General features: G+C 43.3%; 1 protein-coding gene across 2 annotated transcripts in view; it reads left to right on the top strand.

The window, feature by feature from the left end:
• SYT7 (synaptotagmin 7) overlaps window positions 1–18328 on the top strand; it is a 217177-nt gene that overhangs the window by 120082 nt on the left and 78767 nt on the right. For both annotated transcript variants that reach the window (XM_035123666.3, XM_035123676.3), the window contains exon 2: window positions 2235–2338. In XM_035123666.3, coding sequence (XP_034979557.1) covers window positions 2235–2338 — 104 coding nt within the window. The remainder of the gene's footprint in view (window positions 1–2234; window positions 2339–18328) is intronic.

Genomic DNA, 18328 nt, shown 5'->3' with positions numbered 1-18328 from the left:
AAATGTTTAACTCTTTCTTTGATTGTCCTTGAATCTGACCACCACACTTGCCATCTTCTTCTGACACACCCTTTGAGAACCACTGCTCTAGGTGATAGGAAAAACCCGACATTGCCTCAGAAGAAGGGTTTAAGCTGAGACATTTTGTGTTACAGAATCTCCTTATGACACACTGTTTCCTAGCACTTGTTGAGTTCCTCTTCACACTTGTTCTGATGAAAGTTCTGATGAAGTGTGCATGCACACGAAAGCTCATACCAAAATTAATATTTAGTTGGTCTTTAAGGTGCTACTGAAGGAATTTTTTTATTTTGTTTCGACTCAGACCAACACGGCTACCTACCTGTAAATAAAATTTTAAAAATTCAGGGTCATTTTTTTGGGGGGGAAACCCAGTTTAGTAAACATCAAGTAATCGCCAGGGCTAACTGGCCAAGTTTGGTCCTGCTAGGGCCAGCAAGGAGACCAGGGAAGAGTTTAAATGTGGGGTCCCAGAAGGGTTTCTTCATACAAAAAGGAAAGGGGAAAGGGAATGGAGGATCAGGCTAATTCAATTTGAAGGCCAGGCGGACTAGCTCTGTCTTACAGGCCCTGCGGAATATTTTCCTGACCAAATGACCACTGATTTTAGACGCCTGCCATATCATAAACCACAGATTTATATTCACTACAGTCTGTTTTTGTTTGCTTCATTTTGCCTGCCTGTGATGAGAATAGCTCTCAACAATTGCTGGAATAATTTCAAAAAATAGGCAACGTTCTGGTGCTGTGATAATTGTTCTATGGAGAGTCATGCAGCTGGAGCGTTATGAAATCATAAAGCACACTAATTATGTTCTATGGTTCTGTGATGCTGTGGAATAAGACTTGCCCTGTAAAAGTTAGGGACAGCTGCTGAATGCCTTTATTACCAGCTGAGACAGCAGAACTGGAAGTATTGGTATGATCTGTCTGCCTGTGGTCTAGCCTGCCATTGAAACTGTCAAGAATTGATAGTACTTGTTTCTTTTCTTCCCAACACTTTCTCTAGAGTTGGAGGATTTGGTGAACTGGGCCCAATCTTTCTTTTACCTTTCACTGTGGGGCAAACCAAGACATGGATTTAGGTTTAGGTTTATTAGGTGAGAAACCAAGGTAAAAGGGTAGAAGAATAGGCAGGAGTTGTGGTTGTTCGTTTCATTTCTATACCACTTTATATTTTTAAGGGTGGGAAAATCTCACATTAAAACATCAAATAAAACAATCCAGGATAAAGCATTGCTGAATAAGGTCAACAGGAAACTAAAGTATTATCTTAAAGATTTCAAAATAAAACACTACAAAGGAGGTCAACTAAAGAATGCACATTTAATGCAGCAAAATTAACAAAAAAAATAATAATGTTATTTTAGACCAGGCATCCCCAAACTGCAGCCCTCCAGATGTTTTGGCCTACAACTCCCATGACCCCTAGCTAACAGGACCAGTGGTCAGGGATGATGGGAATTGTAGTCCAAAACATCTAGAGGGCCGAAGTTTGGGGATGCCTGTCTTAGACATTACAGAAGAAAACATTGCTTAAGGAAGTCAAAGTTAAAATGCACATTTAAAACAGCATAATTAACAAGAGAAATATTACCATAAGCATCAAACATATCTGCTGCCGTTGCTGCCAATCCTGCCAATGGTGGCAGCTGGCAGCTGTGGATGCTCAGGTTTGATGACCTGGGCCTGTACTAAGAGGCAGCCAAGAGGGTCTCCGGCCTCTTTAGCAGCCTCAGCCTTTTGTAGCTGGAGTCAATCAGGGGGGGGAGAGACCTGCAAGGCAAGCTAGGGGAAAGTGGAGCACCCAGGAAACCAAGAGCCTCAACTCTGCTGTGTACTTAAAACTCAGGGAACAGGCCCATGACCCAAATTTGTATATGCTCATGTATGTGTACAAATACAGTGTAGGTCTCTGAACAAACTAAAATGGTAAACGACTGAGGTCATCCCAGTACTGTGCTTTGCATCATACCAGCTGCCATGCAAGCAAAACAAAAAGAAGTATTAAAAGGGGAAGAAGAGCAGAAACTGAAGGGGGGGAGTGGAAAAAAACAGAGCTCAGCCTCCTTGGGTCACCCCCCTAATAAGGCCCCTGAGTCTCAGCAAGCCAGTTCATATTGCCACAAAACTGTTAATAGTCCTGTCAGCTTTTTCCTGTTTCCTTTTATTGGAGGCACTTGTACAGCTAACCTGTGGGTTTCTCTTCTCAGGGGCACCCTCTCGTGATGTCGTTCTGGTCTCAGCCATCATCACCATCAGCCTTAGTGTTACCATTGTCCTATGTGGGATCTGCCAGTGGTGTCAGCGCAAACTGGTAAGTTATAACCGTGTGCATTTGGGTATGTTGAAAAGGGAAACGAAACAGGTGCAGGCCCGTCTTAACCACATCCAGCACCATGGTGCAAAGGTCCCTCTGGCACCCCCTCCCTTCCCAAAATTTAGCCTGGAGCGGAGGGCGCCGTTGGGGCTGCTGCTGGCGCTCTCACTGCTGCCCAGCGGCCGCAAGGAGCTGGGCTGGCCAGCGAGTCGCTTAGGAGAGGCACGTGACGCTGGGCGAGGCAAGCAGCTCCATGGGGTGAGCGCGACCCCTTTTGGTGCTGGCCGAGCGAGAGCGGTCGCCACTGCCCACTGGCTTTGTGCAGCCGCCGCCGCCTGCAGCAGGAAGGGAGGCGGTGCGGTGCAGTGGCTGATGGGGATCTGCCTGTCTGTCTGCAGCAGGAAGGGAGGCGGTGCGGCGCAGTGGCTGACGGGGGAACTGCCTGCCGGGCTCCCCGGGCGGGCGTTGGCTGGCGGCGTGGCTGGGGGAGCTCTGTCTGCGCAGTAGCGTCGGCACGGGGCCGGTAGGAGCTGGAGTCCCGCTCGCCTCCCCTGGAGTGAAGGCGCACTATGCTGCGCTTCCTGCGCAGGACCTTCAGCCAGTGGTCGATGCAGCACTACGGGCGAGCAGCCGGCGAAGGAGAAGAGCGTGACGGGGTGCCCCGAGTGGCCTTGGTGGGAGCTTCGCTGGGAGCGCCCAGTACCCCAGTGCCTCCGCACATCCCCTACCGAGCCGTGGCCCCCGGACCTCTTCCCTGGCGCCCTCCAGCGCCCTCCAGTGCCCAGCACTGTGGTTCCCCATGCCACTAGCCTCAATGGCTAAGACGGGCCTGCTGGCGGGCGTGGCACCCCCTGTTGGTCTGGCACCCTGGCGCATTGCGCCACCCAGCCTTGCCTTGGGGCCGGCCCTGAACAGGTGGAAATACTTTTTCTCCTCTGGGCAAGCCAACTGTTTGAAAGCTTCAGGGTCCCTCTGGCTGGAATAGACTGTGGCACAGGATGCAAAGAAGCATGCTTCTAGGGGGTGAGAGTCAAGCAAGAGTTTAATTACAATGTTGATTGATAATAATAATGGTGTTTATACGGTGCCCCCAGTCCCTGCTAAATGCTTGGGGCATAACACCAGCAATTAAAGTGGGACTGTAGCTCTGTTCCAACAACAGTAATTAACGGATCAGAAGCTATATGTAGAGAGAAACCAAACCAAGTAAATGAAGGGCTGAAAGGGGGCAAGTATGAAATGGGGAGGGGGGGAAAACAGGTGGATGGCAGAGAAAAGTAGATCATTGCTGAACCTCAAATATGGAATGGAAAGGAGATGAGGTGGTCAGATGCAAAAGAGGTCAGGACTCCTCTTCTGCACTTTTAATACCTGTGCAGAAGAGGGCATTTCAGCAGGTATAGCGTGTGTGGCAAGCTACACCTGGCTCCCAAACCAGGGAGTCCCCTGGATGCAGAGTAAACAAAAGTATATTCACAGCATTATTCATATCACCTGGAGAACAAATGGTGGTATCTTGAATTGGAGAAAAGACTGAAATCCTGGTGCTGATTATAGTAGACAAAAATATTTTGGAATTATGCCTGGTTTTATTGGGATAGGAAGATTCTTTCATGGACCATGTAACCATCAGTTTATGCCTTGATTTGATTACCCAGACTCTGCTGACACTTTCTCAGGAATATCAGAGCACTTTCAAACGTTCTCCATGCATATGCAAACATACACACAGAAATACACCCTCCAGAGGGGACTGACTCAGGTATGTTTTTTGCATGGCTGACAGAATGCATTTCATGGTGAACTTTTTTTATTTTTTATTTTTGAGGCACAAACCCAATATCTTGCTGAAATGTATCACATGCTCTATCCCTCCTCCATTCATACTGGTTCACAGAAGCAAATGCCTCTTTTCTACTTTGGTAATCCCACAAATGAAATCAGCTATGATGTACATTTCCTATTCATTCTGATACTTATGCTGGACAGTCTATGAGTTTATTACATTTCTCTGCAGTTCAGGAAGTGGCAGCATCCATGATCATGGGAATAGCTGTTCTGGGTAAAAGTTATGGGCTGTTGTGAACTTTAGGCAGTTCAATGTGGAAAAGTAAAAAAGGCTCCTTGTTCATCAAAACCTCATAGAGCAGGGCTGCAGTTGGGTCAAGGCCACATGGTGCAGCCACTTTGCTGAAGCTAAGCAGGTTAATATCAGGATGAGAGATTGCCTGAGAACACTACGTAGCTCACCTTGAGCTTCATGTAGAAAGAAAGGCAGAATATTAATGTCCAAAATAAAAATGTAAAAAAGAAGAAGCTTAAAGTTTAGTTCAGATTTGTGGCACACATGAGCTCTGTTCATGCATTGCTTACATGTAAGGCACTCATATAATCCATCTGGAGTGGGGCTGCCCTCCAGCTACTGTGCATTGAGTGCAGTTTCTGTAAGGGAGAAGTTGTACATTAGGGCTTCATATGTTCATGGCCCTCATTCATGCAGGGTTTCTGCTGCTCTCATAGGGCTTCTCTTGCAGACAGCTGCATGATTGTTGGAAGCAGAGCTAGTGCAGCAATATGGAGCTGGAGCAAAAAGCGCAATCCCACGCTGGTTTGAAACTGTGAGTGCTGTATGCACCTGAATAGTTCTATGCAAGGCCATTGGACTACTCTCTTCCATGCCTTGCAGGGCACACTGCCAGGCAATCCCCTGTAGATATATGATTAGGTTACCCTCAATTGTGCAGGGAGTCCAATTGTCTTCTCTCAAAATTATTCTGCTATTTTTTTTAATTTTTCATGCACTTAAATCAGACTATTCTGTACATTGAGAAATAGCAGTTCTTTTCACCCAGCCTTTAAAAAGATAGTGGCAAGTTCCATCTTGCAACATGAATGGTACAGTTCCTCTCCCTCTAACGTCATGCAATTTTGTCACCTTTTTTGAATGCCTTAGAGCAGGCATCCCCAAACTGCGGCCCTCCAGATGTTTTGGCCTACAACTCCCATGATCCCTAGCTAACAGGACCAGTGGTTGGGGAAGATGGGAACTGTAGTCCAAAACATCTGGAGGGTCGAAGTTTGGGGATGCCTGCCTTAGAGGCTGCCCTCCCAGTGTGGGAGTAGTTATCTGTTGAATCACAAACCTTTTCACAAAACTTTCTTTTTATTTTATATAGTTCATTTTATTAACAGTTTTAAATTTTTTCATGGATGTAACATTTTTGTAAGACCTGAGGCACTGTTAAAACAGCCAAGAAAATTGGAAGCCATGTCTAATCTAATTTATTTTTAATTAAAAAGCAGGGGTGGCAGTATCCCAACACAGTAAGCTTGTCACTCTCAGCCAATAAGTTTAGAATGTGATGCATGCTGGCTTTTTAAAAAAAGGTACTTGTGTACAAATGCTATGATTTTTAATATTCGTGTACCGCCTTTCTATATTACTGTACTCAAGCCATAGGAATCACAAAATAGACAATAAAATTCACATTGTCAACTTACAGCAATTCAAACTATAATTCTAACCAACAAAATAGTAGAATGTAATTTGTATGTAGCATTACAAGATAATGACAACACACAGTGTGCAACAAAACAAAATCACTTCCATCAATTGCAACAAATAAACAAGCACAAGCAACCATTTCAAGGCCTGACCACCCACAGCTGGCAGTCATACCACCCAAACCACTCTGATCCTGAGAACATAGTGCATTCAACCCCATATAGACTCAGGACCAAGATGATTTTGAATTGACAGGTCTCGGTGCCAGAGCACCAACTTCCCTGTGCTTTTGTCATGGACTCAGCTGTACAAGACCCTGTGATTCCTTCCTAAAACCACAGCGGACTTTGCTACCAAACTCTGCCACTTTGTCCTTACCCACAACCACTTCAAATTTGGTGATGACCTGTTCCTCCAGATCAGCGGCACAGCCATGGGCACCCGCATGGCCCCACAGTATGCCAACATCTTCATGGCAGATTTAGAACAACGTTTCCTTAACTCCTACCCACTCAAACCTCTCCTGTACCTGCGATACATTGACGATATTTTTATTATCTGGACACATGGACAACAGACCCTGGAAACCTTCCACCAGACATTCAATGACTTTCACCCCACCATCAACCTAACAATGAACCAATCTATGCAAGAAATACATTTTTTGGACACTACTATAAAAATACAGGATGGACGTATAGACACCACCTTATACAGAAAACCAACTGACCGACAAACATATCTACATGCTTCTAGCTACCATCCCAAACATACCAAACAATCCATCGTATACAGCCAGGCCTTACGTTACAACCGCATCTGTTCCAACTCTACAGACAGAGAATCTCACCTAAGAGATCTACAGCAAACCTTTTTAGAACTAAAATATCCACCTGATGAAGTTAAACAACAGATCAACAGAGCCAGACAGATACCTAGAGAGAACCTGCTGCAAGACAGACCCAAAAAAGAAAATAACAGAACACCACTAGTCATCACATACAGCTCCCAAGCTAAAACAGTACAACGCATCATCAGAGATCTACAGCCTCTCCTGGACAATGACCGCTCCCTTTCTCAAGCTCTGGGAGGAAGACCTTTCATTGCCTACAGACAGCCACCCAATCTTAAACAACTCCTCACCCACAATAATACAACCACCAGACTTAACATGGACACTGGTACCAGAGCCTGCAATAAACCCAGATGCCAACTTTGCTGCCACATACACCCAGACAACACCATTACTGGCCCCAACAACATCCAACATACCATCTCAGGACTATTTAATTGCTCATCCTCTAACATTGTGTATGCCATCAAATGCCAACAGTGCCCTTCAGCTCTCTATATTGGACAAACAGGCCAAACCCTACGCCAAAGGATAAATGGACATAAATCTGACATCAGGAACCAGAAGACAGAAAAACCAGTAGGAGAACACTTCAATCTCCCAGGACATTCTATACAAGATCTCAAAGTAGCTGTCTTACTACAAAAGAATTTCAGAAATAGACTGGAAAGAGAAGTTGCTGAATTGCAACTTATCACCAAGCTCAAAACCATGGAGGGACCTGGTTTGAACAGAGATATCGGGTTCTTATCTCATTATACATGATAAGCGATCTTCAGCCATCTCAACCCTTGCTTTTTCATGCAAAACCATTTGCAGTCGTTTGCGGTCATCAACAGCTATCAGTCAGTCAATCACCCATTTCCACCACCCTTCTGAGTGATCCCCCCTCCCCTCCCCATCCCCACCCCTTCTCTACATAAGTGCCTGGAAACTTCCATTTCACTGTATCTGAAGAAGTGTGCATGCACACGAAAGCTCATACCAAAATAAAAACTTAGTTGGTCTTTAAGGTGCTACTGAAGGAATTTTTTTATTTTACTGTGATTCCTTCGTTTCAGTTCTGGCCCAAGCAGCTCTCAATGAATCAAAAAGCTGTGAGGTGGGAGGGGCAAGGCAGACAAACTCAGCTTCTAAAGTCCAGATAGTTCCACATCTGCCCTTTCTACCATCATATTTATATCAAGCCTTTTCCCAGGATGCTAAGGGCATCACATAGCCACCTTGTGAAATAAGCTGAGCCACCAAGTGAGCTTTGAGATCTGTGAGAATATAAGCCCCTATCTCCCCAGTCTAAATTCAGCCCTTTATCTGCTACACCACACCGGTTCCCTGGTTGTGGCAGGCATTCGCTCATCTTCTAAATAATCCATCTGTAGCAGCTTGGTCTCTCTCAAGTCCCGACATAAAAGCCCCATTTCAATGCTAGTGAAGGAAGAAAAGCAGCAAAGATCAAGATCATCAATAAAAGGTGAGAAGTTTGTACCTTTTCAGAAACCCATGTTTGCAAACAACTCTTTGCAAGGCCTGGATGTTTGTGGGATTTAAATTTACTGCTACACAGACAGGTTAGATAAGCAAAAGCATGGCAGACGGAAGCTAGAGACTGGCACCATTAACTAGGGCCTGGATATTTTTGTGACTGCAAAATATTTGACTAATTTCCATGCCTGCTGTCAAAAGAAAGTATGGCTAGAATGGAGTGAAGTAATATATGCATACAGTTGCTCCATTTATTAGCTCACTGAGCAATGGGCAGGCTAATCTGGTGCAATGGTGCATGGCATGTACATCACTGAAAAGCCCCATGTATTCTTTAACCAGCTCTTCTTTTCCTTCTCCCTTTATCCCTGCTCCTTCTTCTCAGCTCATGCAATAGGTCATGGCAGCTCATCTGGAGAAATACTTGTGTCTGTGTTGTGATAAGGTAATTGTCTCTCAGGTGTCCATGACCTAAGGTTTTGATCACAACTTCCAGCCATCACTTCAATGTTCCGCTTCAGTTTGTCTCCCCCTGCTTGCCTGTTTTAAAGCCAATGGCCTTTGACCATTATTCAATAGAATAAGGCATCAGGAAATACACATGGCTTCCCCAGCATTCACTGATCAAGATCTCTGCACATAAAGAGTGCAAATGGGACCTGGTTCCTTTCTATTCTGCCTTTAAATGGAAGTGTGTCCTCAGCACTGATTTCCTAGGTAAAGGTAAAGGGACCCCTGACCATTAGGTCCAGTCATGGACGACTCTGGGGTTGTGGCGCTCATCTCGCTTTACTGGCCGAGGGAGCTGGCGTACAGCTTCCGGTGTCATGTGGCCAGCATGACTAAGCCGCTTCTGGCAAACCAGAGCAGCACATGGAAACGCCGTTTACCTTCCCGCTGGAGCGGTACCTATTTATCTACTTGCACTTCGTGCTTTCGAACTGCTAGGTTGGCAGGAGCAGGGACCGAGCAACGGGAGCTCACCCCGTCACAGGGATTCGAACTGCCGACCTGATCAGCAAGCCCTAGACTCTGTGGTTTAACCCACAGCGCCAGCCATGTCCCGTTCCTGATTTCATATTCAGGGGGGGGGAAATACACTTGTAAATAAGTCATTTATTAATTTGATATGATATTTTTGTTGCTATCTGTGTCACCTAATGATAGATACATGAAGACTTGAAGTGTGAACCTATTGTTTTACCATGAGCAGAGAAACACTTTCTTGTTTTCTTCTTGGAGGAACTGTAGGTCTTCCACATGGAAGCAATTGTTTCATTAATGTGGAGACTCTGGGCCAAACTTGATGGAGAGGTGTATTTGAATCGGCTTTCTCCAACCTGGGGCCGTCCAGATGTTTTGGACCACAGCTCCCTTAATCCCTGGCCAGTGGTGATGCTGGCTTGAGCTGCTGGGGGTTTTAGTAAAAAATAAATAAATACATGGAGGGCACCACGTTGGCAGAGGCTGGTTTAAACCAGCATGCATCCAGGTGCATAGAAACAGGAGGGGTGGGTCGATATTCAATTTGGGTCACTTCTGAAAAGCAGAAAATACTGAATTAGGTGGACAAATGATATAATTATAAGGGAGAGTCTAATGTTCCTAAAAAGCACCTGATAGCAAAAAAAAAAATCTCTTATTTAGTAGCAGCCATTGTTTTCCTAACCGGGGGGGGGGGGTACTTGCTAGGGATGTACTGTATCAGTTACTGTCACACACAAAAAACAACATACGAAGTGAGGCAGGCATACGGAATCAAAAACTCACAATGAGCTTATTCTGCTGACACTTATTCTGCTGACACTATTTAAATGTTAAACAATAATAGTAATATTAATACCCTTTGCAGAACACCTTTCATGCATCAGTACAACTGTGTGCCACAAAATTTACCTGAGGGGGAAAGAACTCTGCAGACCAATGCAATGCCAGAAATTGCAGCAATTAACTAATCCTAGCATGAATAGCCACTTTAACACTGCTGTGAAACATGAGGTGTTTTCTGCTTGTTAGAGAAGAAGTGTGCCTGCACACGAAAGCTCATACCAATAACAAACTTAGCTCAGCAACAGCTAAGGTTCCCAGACCTGGAACTGCTACTGAACATCTAGTTTGCTTATTAGCTCACAACTGGCTGGAGGCAGTGCTTAGTCTTAGAGAAAAATGCATCAATTGATTGGGAGGGTTTTTTCATACCTCTGTTGCTGATTTCCCGATTATGTTTGTGGGTTGCCTCCAATTCCTTGGACTTGGCATGTGGTGAGGCATCAGGAAGGATTGTTGTTCAAGGCATACAGACATGGGAAAAAGAAAGTGCCCCCTCTTTGAATTCTGTGGCTTTACATATGAAGACATAATAACTATTATCTGTTCCTTAGCAGGTCTTAAAATTAGGTAAATACAACTTCAGATGAACAACAACACATGACATATTGCATCGTGTCATGACTTGCTTAACAGATATAAAGCCAAAATGGAAAAGCCATGTGTAAAAAACTAAGTACACTTTATGATTCAGTAGCTTGTTGAACCACCTTAAGCAGCAATAACTTGAAGTACTCATTTTCTGTAGGACTTTATCAGTCTCTCACATCATTGTGGAGGAATTTTAGCCCAGTCTTCTTTACAATGTTACTTCATTTCATCGAGGTTTGTTGGCATTTGTTTATGCACAGCTCTCTTTAAGGTACCACACAGCATTTCAATTGCATTGAGGTCTGGACTTTGACTGGGCCATTGCAACACCTTGATTATTTTCTTTTTCAGCCATTCTGCTGTAGATTTGCTGGTGTGCTTGGGGTCCTTGTCTTGTTGTGTGCCCCAATTTTGGCCATTGTTTGGGTTTTGCATGTACAAGGGAGGAAAAGAAAGTATAACAGTTGTCCGGAGAGGTAAAATAAGGGTTCTTTGCAAGCATCCAGGGTTTGCAACAGCTGGTGATGCTTGCTTTCTGTCGGAGTCGGAGAAAGAGTTTGCTGATGGTGAATCCTGTCAGTGAATGAAGATGTTTCAGCCAGTGAGAGACTCTTGCTGAGTGACGCGTCTTCATGGTTGGTTCAGCTTTTGTTACCCTGTTTCTCATATTTTAAGACATACCCATAAAATAAGCCATAGCAGGATTTTTAAGCATTCAAGGAATATAAGCCATACCCCGAAAATAAGACATAGTGATAGGCGCAGCAGCAATGCCGGACGCGGCAGGAGGAGGAGGAAAAAAATAAGACATCCCTTGAAAATAAGCCATAATGGGTTTTTTTTGAGGAAAAAATAAATATAAGACATGTCTTATAATATGAGAAACACGGTATTTAGCTTGTTAGGAGATGTGATAATTGAATGTTTTGCTGGAAATGTTGGTGCAGCATGAAAGTAAGTTTTCAAAATAATCTGTGTGCAAGTGAATATCCTAGGGGAGGCGGGGGGAAATAATGGTTTGGGTATTATTATTATTATTATTATTATTATTATTATTATTATTAATTTTGTTACTGCCATTGTTATATTTTACCACACTTTCCCCCCCTTTTACTATAAAAATAGAAGTTTCTTTTGATCTTAAGTATTTTCAACCTTTTGTTGTATTGCTTACTTCTTTCAATATTTTTATGCATTTGAAGTACACTTTTATGACATAGGTAACTCTAACCCCCCCACCCAACCAGCCATGCTCCCTGCCCTGCAACTACCATCGTTCATGCTAAGAACCTTCTGATTGCATGCATGTAGCCCAACATCCCTGTTTCTGGCTTCTTAAAAGACATAATGAGCCTGCCATGCTCCAAAAAGGGCCATGAATTTGCAGCATATAATGGAATTTTTCCCTCAACCCCTGCCACCATGACTCCTGTGGTTTCCTGAGGTCACTGTGTCACCACTGCATTCGCAAACAATGTATTTTGTTTTTAAAACAGTGAGACATACTGTATATTAGTGATGCAGAGTTGTAGCTGGGGGAGGGGGGCTAGCCAGGTTTTCTGCCTCAGGTGAAGCCTCCAGAGGGGTGTTTTGGACCCAGCCTGTGTGTGTGTGTGTGTGTGTGTGTGTGTGTGTTCGCAAATGCATGTGGAGGAGGTGCCAAACTGGGTCTTTGACCCAGGTGAAATAAAGCCTAGTTTTGCCCCTGAGTGCTGAACGATGAGTGTCCCTAAACTTGGCTTTGCCCTTTAAGGCAGACCTTACTATTTCACCAAACCAGTATTTTCATTCTCCTGCCCCAGCTGCTACTCCTAACAAGAGTCAACACACTGTCTCACTTTCCTTTTCCCAACACACAAACACCAGCATTGTTACAGAATGTGTTGTTTTCATACAAGCCGGCAGTTCTCAGATGCTACCCTGACATCCCCTTGAGGATCTTTTGACCTTGAACCTAAATGCACCTCAGAATTTGGCACCCCAGGGGTTGGTATAGTCTAGGTTTGCCATATTTCAAAAAGTGAAAATCTGGTTTGGGTAGTGATTTTGTGGAACTTTTGGAAAGCTTTTTGGGCAAGAATCTGAAGAAAGAAAGTGGGTGACTTTGAGGCAACACTAGGAGACCGGCTGAAGGCAAAGTTTCATTTCTGCAAGAGAGCAGTAGTGGATTCCTGTGGGTAATGAGGGAAAGAGAATATGAGATTTTTGTGGTGTGACAGCCAAGAAAGAAGGAAAGACAAGAGCACAACCCCAAGAAAAAGAGACCTGATCAGGTTTGAAAGGAGAAGAGGAGAGAGTGTGATGGATCCAATTAAATATTTGCATATATTTAAATGAATTGCATATGCAAACATGGTTACCTTTCTCCCTCTCTAGGAGAACTGGGGGCACCTCCCGCACTCCACCCACATCCATCATATTTCTCAACAGCCTCTGTTAAGGTAGTTTCAAACATGCATTTAGTGAATGGAAATCTGCAATTTTGCATGAATTGTAATCTCTGCCACACATATAGGCACACATCTGGAAAAAAAAAACCAGTTATAGTAATAACATGCCTCAACAGATATCATGCTACTGAAAAACACTATGCGGCTGCTTTACAGAATCCCCCCCCCCCCCCGGTAGCAATTCTGTACCCTTCTGATTTTTAAATTATTGTTTCATTCTTTTACCAAGTTCTGTTAAGGCAATGTACTCAACCTCTGCAACACCAAATATGTCCCGATTTTAAAAAGTAAATACCCCCCCACACACACACACAGCAAAGCTATCCTACCTACCACTGCAGTAAGGTTAAACCCCATCCATTACAGTACTGGCATTGGATCAGAACTAGCATGACTACTGTGGAGCTAAGAATAACATTCAATTTTAAAAAAATAATCAGATGAAAAATCCTTTAGCTGCTTCAGACACCCCACATGCCTGGCATTCAGCATCGTGCTGTGGCTTGTTTTCTCTCAAAAAGAAACCTCTCTTGGCTCATCTAGGGATTCAAAACTGGGTCAAGTGTTCCAAAGATGGCAAATCCCCCCCCCCCCCGTTATCAACACTGAAAATGCATTGATAAAAATAAAACTGTGTGGTTTCCTTCTCCCTAAGCACAGGAATATAACATGTTGAACCAGGATCAGTAATAATTAGGATAAATAAATATAGCCGGTATTTAATTTGAAACAGTATCTTGCATCTTAATGCAAGCATTAGCAACATTTCATCTGCCCTGCTTGGAAACTTGCCACACACAGCCAGTCACTTGCTTTCTTGACACCGTTCCCCAGTCTCCCTCTTGTCTATATTGGGACTGCCAGCCAGCTTATATCTGGCAACTTATCTCACTCCCTCAGAAGAAACAAGGTCCAGCTTCCCAGATTCTGACTGCTTAGTTTGCCAGTGCCTTACTGAAGATGGGGAGGTTGTGTGTGGAATACGTTCATGAGTTAAGCAGCAATATTGCCCCATTAATAAGTAAAGATGCTCATCTGGGAGCCAAATTAATAAAACTGGCTGCCACAGAGTGAGCAAGATGAATTGGAAGATTTTGCTGATCAGAGATAAACAGACAACAGTCTCGCCTAGTTCAGATTCATTCCAGTGACTGGCACACTGGGGGCCCCCACAAGAAAAAAAAAAGCCCTCATGGTGACAGGAAAGACAACCCGCTCCTTTGCTTCCGCCAGATGGAGTAGATAGGGATAAGTGGCTGGGGGAAAAATAGATGCTGGCTGAATGACTTTCCTGACAGGTAGTGGAGCTACAAGGCAGCCATCTTCCCCAGAATTGACTTGGGTATCTTCATTCTTGCTAAGAGAGTGCTTCTGCTGTCTGCTGTTTCTCTCCTGCCATGGTTTTCCATTTTCGTTTGCGGAGAGTGTGGGTAGCTTATTAATTAACCCATTACATTTTTATCCTGTCTTTCCTCTAAGGAGCTCAAAGCAGTGTATCTGGTCCCTGTCCTCACTTCTTATTCTCACAACAACCCAAGGTGGGTCTTGGGAAGCATGGCCAGCTTCCTTGTACCAGATGCAGAGCTTCTGGGGCACCATAACTATGACATCCAGCGGAAGACAGGGGGAACCAGATTTTGGTGTCGCACAGGGCACTCCTGAAATTTGAGGTTCCAGGGTAACCCTCAGAGGTAGGTTAGTTTCAGAGCTAGTGGCTGGCCCAAAGTCACCTAATGAGTTTCACAGTCCAAGTCTAAACTCTAAACATACATCAACTGCACTAGCTAGTGTGGTATAATGGTTAGAGCATTGGACTATGGACTGGAAGGCCAGGGTTCAAATCTTCATTCAACCATGAAGCTCAATGGGTGACCTTGGGCCAGCCCCCCTCTCTCAGCCTAACCTACCTCACAGTGTTGTTGTGAGAAAAAATGGAGATGGGGAGAGCCATGTACACTATTTGAGCTCCTTGGAGGAAAAGGTGGCATATAAATGCAATAAACAAACAACCCACACTACTGAAGGCGTGGCTGAGCTGCAAGAGCAGCACGTGGCTCTTCAAGGTGGACAGCTGGATCTGTGTGAGCCAACTAGAGAAGGATAAGCTTGTAGGCTTTTTCTGTGGCTTTGGGGAGAGCAGGTTTGCATACAGATTTATTTGGTGAAAGCCAGTGTTGCTAGATGCGTGAGAACGTGTGAGGTTCCTGTAGGAGGTGCACAATCCCTTGCATTCTCACACCCTTTTGTGTAGAATCATTTGATTTTCCTAAATTCCTGCTTACCTACCCACCACCAAAAGGCTTATCTAATGATTTATTTTGCTTTTCTTTCACTGTATGTGTGCTATTCAAGGGAAGACAAGGAGGAAATATAAGAAGGTGGGGAGCTCTCCAGGATTGTGGGAGGGATGAAAAGAATTACAAAAGAAAATATATGCATGCTTGCCCTGTGCTGCCGTTTCACAACAATCTCTGAGTCTCTGTGTGAAGCTTTGCAACTTTGGTGAGGGGAGAGATACAGGGAAAGGAGGCAATTGCATCCCAGACCCCAGTAGCAAATAACTGTGTTTCTGACATAGAATGCCATGCAACAAAACGTTTTCAGTCTTAAGTGTGCTGCACAACATCTCTTGCTCCCACTGTTCTCACTCAAGTCATGATACATTATCTCAGCCTACAAGCATAGAATTATTGAGTAGGGAGGCACCTTCAAAGTCATCTCGCCCAACTTCCTGCTCAGTGCAGAATACAACTACAGCATTTCTGACAGAAGGTCACCCAGCCCCTGTTTTGCTCTGCTCTCTCAACCATTCATCATAGAACCTCATTTCCAAACCCCCTCAAAGTCTTAGTTATACTTCTCAGGAGAGGCTCCAATTTGTCAGTGTCCTTCACTAAATACAGTCATACCTCGCTCAGAAGTCAAACAGAATCCATTCCGGAAGTCCGTTCAACTTCTGAAATGTTCAACTTCCAAAGTGCAGCTTCTGATTGACTGCAGGAAGCTCCTGCAGCCAATCAGAAGCCGCAGAGGCCCTGTCAGATGTTCGGCTTCCAAAAGAACGTTTGAAAACCGGGATACTCTCTTCTGGTTTTCAAGGTACGACTTTTTTAAAAAAAAATTAAAAATACTTTATTAATTTCTTTTAAAATACAGCACATACATACAACATAAAATTAAAGAAAAAACAATAGCAGCAGCAACAAAAAAGCAATAAAAAATAAAATCATAACAAAAAAACACTTAAACTAAATCATAACAAAATCATAATCAAAATCATAACAAAATTATACTCAAATCATATTCCAAATCATATTCTAAACAAAACAAAACATAACCTAATTTATAAACAACAAAATTAAATAAAAATAAACATAAATGAACATAAAGTTTTAATAAAATTCTATTTTTCTTCCCCCTATCACCTATGACTTCCAACCTTTCCTATAAGCTGAATTTAATTCCTTTATTTTGTGCATCCTTTCTTCTATATTATTCTTATTCTTTTCTTTTTCTTTGCACCCTTCACAATTCTGCTATAAGATTCGCCTTTTCAATCCTATTTCTTAAATATTGATTAAATGGTTCCCATTCCTTTTCTGCCCTATTTTTTCTGAATTTTTTGGAACCCCTTCTTTTATTGCCAAATTTTTATATGTAATTAATTTCAATAGCCATTCTTCTTTACTCGGGATTACATCACTTTTCCAATTTTTAGCAATTAAAATTCTGGCAGCTGCAGTCGCATATATTACCACACATTTATCTTCTGCTTTAATTTCTTCTCCCATCATGCCCAAAAGAAAAATCTCCGGCTCTTTTTTAAATGAGTGTCTTGTCAATTTTTTTTTAATTCTTTATAAATTTCTTCCCAATACATTTTAATCTTTTTGCAGCCCCACCATGTATGTATAAAGGTGCCTATCTCCTCTTTACATCTCCAGCAGGTGTTATCACTGTTTTTGTATATTTTAGCCAGTCTTGCCGGGGTGAGGTACCACCTATATTGCATCTTGATAACATTTCCTCTTATATCATAATTTATAATATATTTCAAATCTCTTACCCATAATTTTTCCCAATTTTCAAACATAATGTTTTTCCCTAAATCTTGCACCCATTTGATCATAACATCTTTCGTTAATTCATCTTTTGTTTCCCATTCTAATAGTAGATCATACAGCTGCTTTATATATTTTCCTTTCCCTTCCAAAAAAAGGTACGACTGTATGGTGCCCAGAATTGGACACAGTACTCCAAATGTGGCCTGAACAGTACAGAACAGAGTGGAATAGAGTGAAACTATTGCTTCTCATGATCTGGACACTAAGGCTGGGTTCAGTTAAAACAGTTGTGCTAGCAGGAGCTAGTACAATGTGTCCCACTAGTGTGTTGGGGTTAAAACCCTCTCCTTGCCCCCTGTGCCCCCCAAATCATCTCTAGCTGGTTGGGGGAGCCCCCCCAAACTGCATGTGGGGGGGGAGGAGAGCAGAGACTGTTACATCTGACAAACTGAAATGCTTGTGCTGACGGAATGGTCATAATAGTGTGACGTTGAATTCCTCCCTTTGCTTCTTTAATGCAACCTAAGAATGCATGGACATTTTTAGCAGCCACGTCGTGCTGCTGGCTCATGTTCAACTTATAATAAACTAAGTCATTTAGATCCTTTTCACATATGCTGCTTTCAAGCAAGGTTTCCTCCATCCTATATTTGTGCCTTTGATCTTTATTTTATTTTTGGACCTAATTGTAGGACTTCACATTTATCTCTGTTGAATTTAATCTTGTTGGTTTCAGCCCAATGTTCCAGCCTGTCAAAGTCATTTTGAATCTTGATTCTGTCTTCTATGGTGTTAGTTATCCCTCCTAGCTGTGTGTCATCTTTAAATTTAATAAGCATCCTCTCTATGCCCTCATTCAAGTCATTTATAGCAATGCTGAATAGCACAGGTCCTAAAAGAGAGCCCTGTGGTTCTCCACTTGAGTCTTCCCCCCCAGGCGGCTGACTTAGAGCCATTAATGAGCACTGGCTGGGTATAGTTGTTCAACCAGCTGTGGCTCCACCTGACATTAATATCATTTAGCCCTAATTTCTCTGTCATTCATCAAGGATCTCATGGATGACTGTCCAGTGCTTTGCTGATTTCTTAAAAAAAAAAAAACTTTTAAGGTGGCCCTCTATTATTCCTATTTTGCAAATGGTGAGATGTGCAGAAGCTGATTGTAGTGTCTTCTCTAAAGCAGCATTCCTATGAACATTTACTTCAAAGTAAACC

Source organism: Zootoca vivipara, chromosome 1 (assembly GCF_965207765.1).
Source record: "Zootoca vivipara chromosome 1, rZooViv2.hap1.1, whole genome shotgun sequence".
Lineage (NCBI taxonomy): Eukaryota > Metazoa > Chordata > Lepidosauria > Squamata > Lacertidae > Zootoca > Zootoca vivipara.
Note: the sequence above shows the minus strand (reverse complement) of the source record. Positions and strands in the feature narration are given on the sequence as shown.